General features: G+C 24.4%; 1 protein-coding gene across 2 annotated transcripts; it reads left to right on the top strand.

Annotated features, from left to right (window-relative positions):
* Positions 1-3133: 3133 nt before the first annotated feature.
* Positions 3134-10054, top strand: LOC109794503 (protein neprosin). 2 transcript variants are annotated; one of them, XM_083063917.1, is made up of 8 exons: positions 3134-3626; positions 4547-5151; positions 5261-5347; positions 5452-5634; positions 5727-5894; positions 6058-6111; positions 9297-9443; positions 9624-10054. In XM_083063917.1, the coding sequence occupies exons 2-8, from the start codon at positions 5005-5007 to the stop codon at positions 9999-10001; spliced, it is 1164 nt and encodes a 387-aa protein (XP_082920043.1). In that variant the 5' UTR covers positions 3134-3626; positions 4547-5004; the 3' UTR covers positions 10002-10054. The 2 variants fall into 2 exon arrangements, with proteins under 2 accessions (XP_082920043.1, XP_082920042.1); XM_083063916.1 differs by lacking the exon at positions 3134-3626 and having other exon boundaries at positions 3633-5151.
* The last annotated feature ends 2171 nt before the right edge of the window (positions 10055-12225 follow it).

Raw genomic sequence — 12225 nt, 5'->3', positions numbered from 1 at the left:
TCTACCCACGATTTAGGTCCCTTTATAGTTGTTATTACTGTTGTCTTCCCTGGAGGGAATTAGAATGTGGATGTTGTTTCCAACTCTGTTACGTTTCAAGGCATATGATTATCTTCCAATTGTAAATTTATTTTCACTATTAATGTAAATATTGTAGTAGAAGTGGGAGAAATAAATAGTGTGTAGAGTAGTATGATGATGTAAATATTTTTAGAATGGTATGTAATGTAAATATGATCTAACTATATGTAAATAAGTTCACAAAATCTTCTTTATTTTATGTACAATATTATTAATGATATACTCGTGTTAATAACATATAAGAAATATATATATTTAATATTATGTTTAATATTATATAAATTGGGCATTACAGTTATTTTATAAAGTTTATAAAATTTAACAACATTATTAAAATGTTGCAAAATACCATTTTAGTAACATTTTTAAAAATATTGTTATTAATATATAAAATATTACTAAAAATATTTAATAATAGAAATTTTATCTTACATTTGATAAAATATCACAAAAATATATTAATAACATTTAGAAATAATTTAGTAATATTTTTCTAATATTATTAAAAACACATTTTATTGTAATAATATCCGACATTAAAGAGTATATAATAAATGATTTATAATAAATATTTTGTAATAAATTCTATATAATAAAGAGTATATATGATGCCAAAAAAAATAAAGTCTGTATTATAAATGCTATATAATAAATGATTTATAATAAATACTTTATATTAAATTCTGGATCATAATTATAGTATTAATTGTTATTTGATAGTCAATTTTAAATACTACCTCTTATTTTTATTATAATATTTAGAAATGTTTAAATTGGCTTGATGCTTTTTATAATAGTATATCCTAAATATAGACTATATATATTAAAGACTACCTCTCAAAAAAAATATTAAAGATTATATATGGTGAAAAAAAAGCAATTTAGATCCTCTCCTGCAATTTTCTCTCTCCAGCCTCTCTCCTGCAACATTAATAGTCATTAGATATATCTAGTGACTCAAATTTAATCATTTAAGAAGTTACATTAATTATAAGATTAAATTTGAACAATTAGATATATCTAACGATTATTAATGCTGTAGGAGAGAGGTTAGAGAGTGAAAATGATATAATAAAGGCTATATAATAAATATTTTATATTAAATATTATATCATATATATAGTATTAATTGTCATTAGATAGTGAATTTTAAATATCATCTCCTATTCTTATTATATGACAGAAATTTTTAAATTGATTTGATCTTTTTTATAAGATTTAATTTATTATAAAAAATCTTTTTATATATAAATACTTTTATTAAATGTATTTTTTAAGTTCAACAAGTGAAATTTATTTATTTTATTTTTTAAAATATATATAGTCTCATATTTTTATTCTTGTAAAGCAAAAAAAAAAAAATTGAAACATATATTAAGTGAGTCACTAATTTAAGGAATGATGTAAAGAAGTAAAAAATTTAAGATATATTTATTGATCTTAACCAAAAAAAAATTAATTTATCTTAGTTTTGGTAAATTAGTTATTTAAATCTTATAATAAGAGCTAAAAGTAGTATAATATATCATAACTTAAATATATTTTTAATCTTTATAAATTAAATTCAATGAATTTCGATATTAACCTTTATAGAAATATTTTTTGTTTTTCAATTCTCTAATATCTAGAATTTGATGTTTTTCTTTGTAAAATGATTAGTAAATTTTGGTTTTATTCTTATAAAATATTTTTTTTTAATTTTTATCTCTTTAAAATATAAAATCATTATTTTTTAAAATATTTATTTTTAAGATAAATAAATAATATTAATTTTAAGAAATTAAAAAAATCATAGAGATGACATGTGCTTCTATGATAACACAAATACTAATGAGTGTTACTTAAAATCATTACTTGACTATATCATTAAATACATAAATAGTTAGCAAGTATCATATGAATACAGTATCAACAATAATAATTTTATTTTATTAATTAAAACTAACAAAACCTTTTTACAAAGATCAAACTCAAATAGTCAAATTTAGCACATTTTATACGTAATAAAAGCATATTTAAAACATATATTAATTATGATACAAGAGACGATTTAAATGAAAATACTTTTTAATATGATATAAGAATAAGTGAAAACAATCTTTAGTTAAAATAAATAGATTAGATTAAAATATTACAAATAAAATTATTATGTACCACTGATATTGTGGTTCTCTATAATTATTATTTTCATCTCTGTTATTGTTATTGTTGTCACTACTATCACCTTCATCACATTGTCACTATATCACTGATATTGGTAGTGGTAATGGTGGAAGAGGTAGTGGCAGAAACAATGACAACAACGATGATAGTGGTGATTGTGACGATGGTTGTGATGATGGCAATGGAGGTTGCAGTGATGTAACGAAGATGCAGTGGAGGTAGATGTGATAAAAATAACGATAATGATAGAAAAAACAATGATGACAATAGTGCATGATAACTTTATTCATAATTTTTTAATTAAAATTATTTATTTTAATCTAAGAGTTGCTATTAGTTATTCTCATATTAACAAATCTACGTTCTCACTTGAGTCGCCTCCATATAATATATATATATATATATATATATATATATATATATATTAAATGTAACATTTAATAAATATACCATATTTATTTAAATTTAATATTAGTTTAACTCTCCACGCTACAAGAAAATTGTCATATAGTGACACACCTTATAATGACATTATATATGTCACTAAAAATTACTTTTACTCATACAATAACTACAATATATGTTGGTATATTATTAAAAAGTGTGGGTATAGGCTCTAGTGACACACAAAATATGTTGTTAAATTTCATGCAAAATTAACACTAAAATTGTATGTAACTATATGTTAAATACACATATACCTACATATATTATACATATAGTAACACTTTTTGTATGTCACTATATGTAACATGTAATATCCCAAAATTTTATTCAAATGAAAAGAGTTATTTATTATGTGAATAAGTATTTTATTCCCGTATATTTACTATTCATGTATACGTATTTTACTATTTATGTATACGTATTTATGAATAGTATTTTACTATTCATATGAATAGTAATTTTGAAAAAACGTAAGCGCTTACGCAAAACTCAAATTATTTGGATGAATAGTATTTTACTATTCATGAATAGTAATTATATTATTATTTTAGTGAATAGTGTTTTACTATGTATGCATAGTGAAAGGCTGCGGGGGGCTGCGGACGTTTGAAGTTTCAAAATTATAATTAATTTGAATATAATAATGAATAGTGAATAGTGCATAGTAACTTATAATATTATTTTAATGAATAGTGCATAGTGCATAGTAACTTCAAAATTTCTATAAATAGGGACCTAAGGATTTTGAAAATTCATAACTAGAGAGAAGAAAAGTTTAGAGAGAAGGAATTCTAGAGAGATAGAAAGAGAAAATAAGAGAGAAGGTTCTGTCTAGGTTGTGAAAAGAGGAGGAGAATAGAGAAGGTTCTGCTCTAGTTCCGGTTCCGGTTTAAGGAGAAAGAGAGGAGATTCTGCCCAAATTCCTATTTATCCAGGTAAGGGGGGAGTGGGAAACCTTGCTTGGGGGTGTAGAAATAATTGTTAAATAGTCTGTTTGTTGGATTGGCTCCCGATCCCTTGTCTGTTGTTTGATTATTTGAATATATATTATTACTGTGTTTTGTTTGTACTACTTGATTTTCTTGTTGCGGTAATTAATAATTATAATTAATGGATAACTTCACTTTTACTATTCTAAAATATTCATTGAATGGAAGACTAAGTCTCCTATTAACTTATAAATTTAGACTTTATTATCTAAATGGAAGGCCGAGCCTCCTTATTTTCATTAAGCTTCCTATTTTACTTAAGGATATAATTATACCAGGAAATATAAATTATATGATCCCTAAAGACCTTTGAACTATTGGACCCTTGACTTAATGACTTTGGACTATGGGACTATTGAATTATTGGACCTTTGGACTATGGGACTATTGAATTATTGGACCTTTGGACTATTGGATTAATAAAATATAGTATAAGTATGAATTATGCTTATGATATGGTATATTATAGGAAATTCTGTAATATGTGAAATGTTAAGTTTATGATTGTATGACATGCATCATATGCATATATACTCCAGGTGTGCCGCTGAGGCCGCATACCCACGACTAACAAGGTGTGCCTTTGGGTCACCAATGATGTAACCAGGTGTTCCTTTGGGTCACCCACGATATGCTAACTAGGTGTGCCTTAGGGTCACCAATGATGATATGTGAACTTCCGTATGGCGCCACATGCATATATTTATGAGTTGAGTCTATGACATCATTGCATGATAAATAATTATTATATATGATAATGATTATGTGTGTGTGCTATTTAACTTTTATTTCTTCATCTACAACTGAGTGAGATGTTTCTCACTCCCTTGTTATTTTTTTTGTATATGTTTAAATTTATGTTGCAGGTGATCATCATCATGAGGATGTTGGTGATGAGGCCTAAAGGCTTCTTGGGGCATGCTCTGATAGGATGTGACATCGGGTTTAGCTAGGATTTCTCTTATGTCTTTATTGTTCTAAAAATATTTTCTTTTCTTGTGTAATTTAACAAATTATAAATTGATTCCTAACTAGGAGGCACTGCCACCTTTACTGGGATTAATTTATAATCTTTGTTTTATAATAACTTCTTGAGTTTAATATTTATGTGTATGAATTATGAATGTGCATCTTCTACCTTATGATACTTATTGTTTTATATCATTCTATGAAAATCTTTTATAAATATAGTTTATGTTTATTAATGATGTTGGGGTAGAGGGTGTCACATAACATTTCTTGTAGTGCCAGCATAAATATAAGTTGTACAATAGTTGATCGATCCATAGACATTTTACTTGTCAAATAGAATCTGAAGAAAAAAATGATCAATACATTGGTTGTTGTCTTGTGTTTGATGATTGGCGGTGTTAGCCATGTAATTTATGGTATTCAAAATACACTCAAAGAAGATATAGAGCTGGAAAAACAATTAAAGCTCATTAACAAACCTCCTATCAAGAGTATTCATGTATTCTATAGCCTTCTTATATATCATCATATATATCCTTTTGTTGGACTCGGTCTCACTAAGTGCTTTAATAATTTTATTTATATTTGTTGTATTTTGGATTCTACAGACAGAATTTGGGTATATTGTTGATTGCATTGATATAAACAAGCAACCAGCATTTGACCATCCTTTACTGAAAAATCATAAGTTGCAAGTATACACTCCTTTAAATTGCCTCAAATATGGTCAACTTTCAAGCTTTCCTTGATTATATTTCCTCTTAGTTTTAATATTTGTTTTCTATTTCTTTTATTATAGAGAAAACCCAACTTTGGAAAAACAAATGCGAAGACTTCACCAACTAGATCCATATTTGGGCTTGATAAGAACAAATGTCCTTCAGGGACGGTTCCTATTCGGAGAACCACAAAGGATGATCTAATTCGAGAAAAATTATTATTAAATGATGATATCATGATGCAAAACGCTCCTGGTATTCACGTAAGTGCTCTTGTAAAACTAAATTTTAAATGTTCACATTTTTTTTTTATAAATTACCTCAAATCTAAGAGTTAATAGGATGAATTTCGTAGCTTGCAGAAGTATCTCTTCCATCGAATTATGCTCCTTATTATGCAGTCAGTGGAACAACTAGCATATATAATCCAAGAGTTAATAGGAAAGATCAAATCTCCCTTTCAAATTTATGGGTTCAGAATGGACAAGGAGATACTGGGAACAAAATCTCAGTTGGTTGGCATGTGAGTTTTAATTGCTACAATTTTGTTTATTTTTCAAAATATTGGAGTGTAATATGAAAAATATTACACTTTAATACAAAATATTTATACTCGAGTTATTTAATTTGTGTCATTTTGATGATATAGAAAATTATACCTAATTAATCTCACACATTAAAATCAGGTGCTTCCATATTTATATGGTGATGATGCAACCTATATTTACTCGACATGGACGGTAAGGAAAGAAGTCATTACATTTTTTTTATAAAATAACTTGGCTTATAAAATATATATATAGAGGAGGGTTCAAACGACACCGGTGTAACTTTTACTAAGTGTTACACCGCTTAATAACTTTATATTAAATGTGAATTTTGAAAATCCAACCGTTAGATTGAAAGTTCATATCTCTTAGATCATATATGTCAAATTTTATATTAATCTAAGATGATTTGATACTTCATTTTCATATAAAAAAATTGACGTAATATATACATTTCAAAATATACTAAAATATGAACACTTTGATTACCTTCAAGTTGTTGTTCAATTTTAACAAAATTTAACATATATGATCTAAGATATATGAACTTTCAATCTAACGGTTGGATTTTCAAAATTCACATTTAATATAAAGTTATTGAGCAGTATAACACTTAGTAAAAATTACACCGGTGTCGTTTGAACCCTCCTCATATATATATATATATATATATATATATGATAAAGTTGTTTATATATACCAAACCCTATATATAACACATAAATTAGGATCTTATATGAACATATTTTTAAAAGTTTTTCTTTGACAATAATATTTTTTAGAATTCTTTTAATTTTTTATTTGATTCACTTATTGTCTATCATAATTATTTATGAATTAAACTTTAGTATTTTAAAATAAATTATAACTATAAATAAAAATAATTTCATGTTATAATATAAATTATTTATCTTAAATTTAAAATATAAATTATATATTTAAAATATCTATTTATATAAATTTTAAATACTACCTTCATTCCTATATATGAAGAAAAATAGTTAATTTAATTGATCACAATAAATTTGTTCTACTTATATATATTTCTTTCTTTTAAAACTATCCTAACTACTTCTTAATTAATGTTCATATATTTTTTTTAATCAATTAGAGTGAATAGTATCTAAAAAGTTTATAATTAATATATTTTTTTTATCAAATTAAGAAAATATATTTTAATTAGAAGTATTTTAGTCTAAAAATAATTAATATATAAGACAATATGAATTAGATCTTATATACAACAATAAATAGTTGTTCCAAGTTTTAATGTATTCCATGTTTGGTCATAATATATCAAATAACTTGAAATATTTTGTGTTTAAAATAACTCAACAAGATATGATATTAATTATGTTTAAATAATGAAATTATTTTTCATTAAAAAAATATAATTATAAAATAAAATTATAATTCAATTGTTTAAATTTTAAAAATTAAAAATTTATAATTTTAACTATATAATACAAAATTATTTTAATCTATATGTTTAATTTTCTTAAAGTTATTAAAAATCTAGCAAGAAAAAGACACTTTGTATCCTTAAATTTTTTTTTAGAGATTTATAAAACAAAGTGGATAGTTATTATTTTTAAAGAGAGTAGTTATTATATATATGTGTATGTATTATTTTTTCCCCCTATTTTATCCATAACTATAAATTAGTGGGAAAAAAAATAAAATAAAACATAAGGATATAATTGTCCTTGAAAAAGTGGACACAAAAAAAGAGCATTTTCTTTATATATTGTTATAAGGCTTAAATATATTTTTAGTCCTTCAAATTCAAGACAAACTTGTTTTTAGTCCCTTAAATTTAAAACTGTTATTTTTAGTTTTTGTAATTTTTAAAAATCTTATTTTAGTACTTAAAGTCATCAATAACATATTTAAAAGTGATAAATTAAGACGATTATGCAATATCAACTGGACTTAATGTGATATTTTCACCAACAGAGACACCAATATGTAGTTTTTATATAATAATGTATGATAAATTTTTTAACAAAATTTAAATATAATAACTAAAATAAGATTTTTTTTTTTGTAATTACAGGGATTAAAAGAACAATTTTAAATTTGAGAGACTAAAAATAAATTTACCCTAAATTTGAAGGACTAAAAATATATTTAAACCTTATTATAAATCATACAACATTTTGAAAATTATAATTACTATTCAAATATTTGATCGAAAAATATTTGTATAATAACTAATACTATAATCTCAGTTCCAATCCTTAATTTTCATTTTTCTATTTTTTAATTCTGTAATTTTAATTCCTAATTTTATAAAATTTAAAATTTTTGCTCTATCAATAAATATCAATTGTTAGTTGATAAAATTGTAACATTGACCAATATCTATTTAATTGTATTTAGGTTAAAATCTATTTTTATTCCTCATCTTTCTCTCTGTCTCACTTTTATAGGATAAAAATACATAATGAAATATAATTTAATTTAAATATTATTAAATATTAATTTCATAGAATCTATTTAATGTTAAATCATGATCAATATTAACATTTTAAAGATAAATAAATGGATATTTAGCGTTTAGCTTGGCCAAAATCATGAATTTTATAAAATTGAGGATTCAAATTGCAAAATTAAAAATTGGAGGAACAGATTGTGAATTAGATATTATAGGTAATAAGATATTTCTTTTTGATATATATAGGTAATAGGAGACTAAAAATAAAAGAGAAATTCTATGGTACCCATCTTATTTGAGAGGATACCGGTACAGTCTTTTATATTTTATATTTTTAATAATTTATTTAAATAATATTTATGATATTTTATTCTTTCAATTTTTAAATTATTTAGTCATTTTATTTTTATTTTATATATTCTAATTTATTTGTAATAATATTATTATATATTTAAATAGTTTAATTTTAATAATTTTTAAGTATATTTTTATCTTTTCACTTAAAATTTTTGAATTTTTATATTTTAATTTTAATAATTTTTTAAGTATATTTTTTATTTTTTTGTCTTAAATTTTTGAATTTCTATATTGTAATTTTAATAACTTTTTATTTCTACTATTTATTAATTTTTCCTTTTTTAATATTTTATAATATTATTAAAATCTTATAATTTTAATTTCTATAATTTTATCTTACTTTTTATTTTATAAGTATAATTTAAATTATTTATTTTATAATTAAATTAATTTTTTAAATTTTTTATAAATTTACATAAAAAAATATATTAAAACCCCTCAATTTTAGAGGTACCGTAGCAACTCCCAAAATAAAATTTAGCCTTTTACTTATTTATTTATATTATTAATGTAATTATTCTTATTTTTGGGATGTTACATGTTTCATTTCTTCAAAATTTAATTTGATGTTTAAAAATGACAGTCAGATAATTACAAGAGGACAGGATGCTATAATATTCGATGTCCAGGTTTTGTTCAAACTAGCAAAGGAATTTATCTTGGAGCACGTGTACACAATACATCTACATATGGTGGAACTATGTACGAGGTCAACCTTTCTATTGCTCAGGTCGTGTTCATGTTATAAACTTTTCATCATAAAAAAGACATAATTATATATAACTCATGCCTTTAATATTTATTTTAATTTCTCAATGATACATTCTTAAGTAAATACAACGACAATTTTGTAATATTGTACGATACATATAATGTCATACAGAAATAAAAAGTTATATATGTTTTTCAGGACCCAGGGACCAAAAACTGGTGGTTAGAGTTGGATGGCAAATATGTTGGATATTTTCCTGCAAAATTGTTTTCCAACTTGGCCTCTGCTGATGGGGTGGGGTGGGGTGGGAGAACAAGAACTCCTCCTGGTACTCCTAGTCCTCCCATGGGATCCGGACATTTTCCTGACAGTTATGATAACCGTGATCATGCATGTTATTTTAGATTTGTCTCATTTCGAGATGCATTAGGAGACGAAGGGCCCGATAGAAAGCAAGTAAAACTATTTACCGACAATTCTAATTGCTATGATGTTGAATACTATGGATATGTACCACATCTACATGTTGGACATTTTCTCCAATTTGGAGGACCTGGTGGCAACTGCGACAATTAATTCGCTTTTCAATGTAATTCTATGAAGTTAAATAATAATTACTGTTACTATCATTATTTAGAAGATTTTTTTCTATCATTCTTTATTTTGTTTGATAATTTCACAATGCTATTCATTACCTTTTAAACTTTCTACTAGAATTTCTCTTATTACATGCGATTTTTTTTTGCAAATTTTGTATTAAAATCAGCAACAAATATTATTTTTACGAATTTTTCTGCGAAATTTTATCTGTAGGTAATATATTTATGGATAATATGTTTTTTCTTTTACGAATTTTAAAATTTGCAAGAAATTTTAATGCAAAATTTCTTGCAAAAAAAATTCGCAGGAAAGTTTTCTACGAATTTTTTCTCAAGAAATTCTTTAAGAATATTTTTATGAAAAAAATTAAAGAAATTACTACAAATTCTATCAATAATTCTTCAACTTTCAAATGCCCATAATGAATTCATCCGAAACATTTGTTTCCACAAATTCAACATGTGATACATAATCTTTTAAACACTAAGATCGTAATTGTTTTATTTTCAATCAATGTGGGACTTGAAGTTTTTTTTTAAATATTAAACTTATAAATTTAAATATATTTTTTTATTTTCCTGCAGATTAAAATTGGTAGGAAAACTCGCAGGAAAAGTTACCTGTGAAATTTTTCTACCATTTAGTAAAGATTACTTGCGAATATATTTTTGTAAGAAAATTTGCAAGAAATAAAATAAAATTCTTATAATATTTTATGCAAACTTTTACCATGGAAAAATTTTTCCATGATCATTAAAGTTGTAGCAAAATTTGTAAAAATTTCTTGTAGATTATTTTTTATAAAAAAATTTGTAAGAAATATCTGTAAATTATTTTTTGCAAATAAATTCATAAAAAAATTTGTGAAATTATTATTGCAAGAAAATTTGCAAAAAAATTATGCAAATATTTTTTTTAGAAAAATTCACAGAAAAATAACATTTTTTTAGTAGTGACTTAAGCTCAAAGTTTCATAAAAAAAAGTTGAACATCTACTCTCTAATTCATTATCATTCATCTCTAATCACCAATAATCATCATCTAATTTCCTACAACATTTATGATCAACTTATACCTTAAGGTTACCAAACACTTCGTTTTAAAAGAACTAAATCAAAATTCTTTAAAAATAGGACTCTCGTTGGATGCTTAAAGTCTTATCATAGTCCCTCATTGAGTGAGTTACTCTTGAATTCATTATCATTCATCTCTAATCACCAATAATCATCATCTAATTTCCTACAACATTTATGATCAACTTATACCTTAAGGTTACCAAACACTTCGTTTTAAAAGAACTAAATCAAAATTCTTTAAAAATAGGACTCTCGTTGGATGCTTAAAGTCTTATCATAGTCCCTCATTGAGTGAGTTACTCTTGCTGGACAAGAGAAACTCTCCGGATCCATCCACTAGCTACAAGAATGTTTTAATTTAGAGTCGGCCAAAAGCCGACTCTAAATCATAAAAATCGACGTAATATTGTCGGTTATTCTTCGGTTTTTGGCCGATGCTAAATAAGTCGACACAATTTTTTTTGTGTTGGCTAAGTCGTCACTAACAAATTTATTTATTTTAATTTTTTATTGTTGGTTAAGCCGACACTATGTTGACATAAAATTTATTTTATTTTTTTCTTTATCTTCTTTTTCTCGCTTATCATTTATTCGTTCGTATTTTTAACATTCCTAGGACTCGATCCGTGAACCTTAAAGTCTTAAGTGAACTTGATAATCAAGTGTACTAGAGCACATTATGCGTATATAACATTGAAAAAATTATCTTTATCTCTTTCGAAGCACGTATATTATTTAAATATAACGTCCGCTTTTCCGACGCTAAACTTAAAATAAATTTAATTTAAATTTATTTGAAGTTTAGTGTCGGAAAAGCCGACGCTATTCTTTAAATATAGTATTGGCTTTTCCGACACTAACTTAATTTAAATTTAAATTAAATTAGTATCGAAAAAGCTGATGCTGTATTTAAAGAATAGCGTCGACTTTTCCGACACTATTTGCATCAACTATTATTCGACGCTTATTTTTCGCTGCTTATTCACCATTTTCTTGTAGTCCCATGCCAGTAAGCCTTGTTGATTATTTTTCTTGCATGTTTATTCCTATTTGGTTGTTTAATTTTTTTTTTTATGAAATCTAAAGTTGCTTTTTGGTTTAGGTTTTCGTTTAGGACATGTCCT

The sequence above is a fragment of the Cajanus cajan genome, chromosome 9 (assembly GCF_000230855.2).
Source record: "Cajanus cajan strain Asha chromosome 9, NIPB_CcT2T_4, whole genome shotgun sequence".
Classification (NCBI taxonomy): domain Eukaryota; kingdom Viridiplantae; phylum Streptophyta; class Magnoliopsida; order Fabales; family Fabaceae; genus Cajanus; species Cajanus cajan.
The sequence above is the reverse complement of the archived record's forward strand: the minus strand, read 5'-3'. Positions and strand labels throughout refer to the sequence as shown.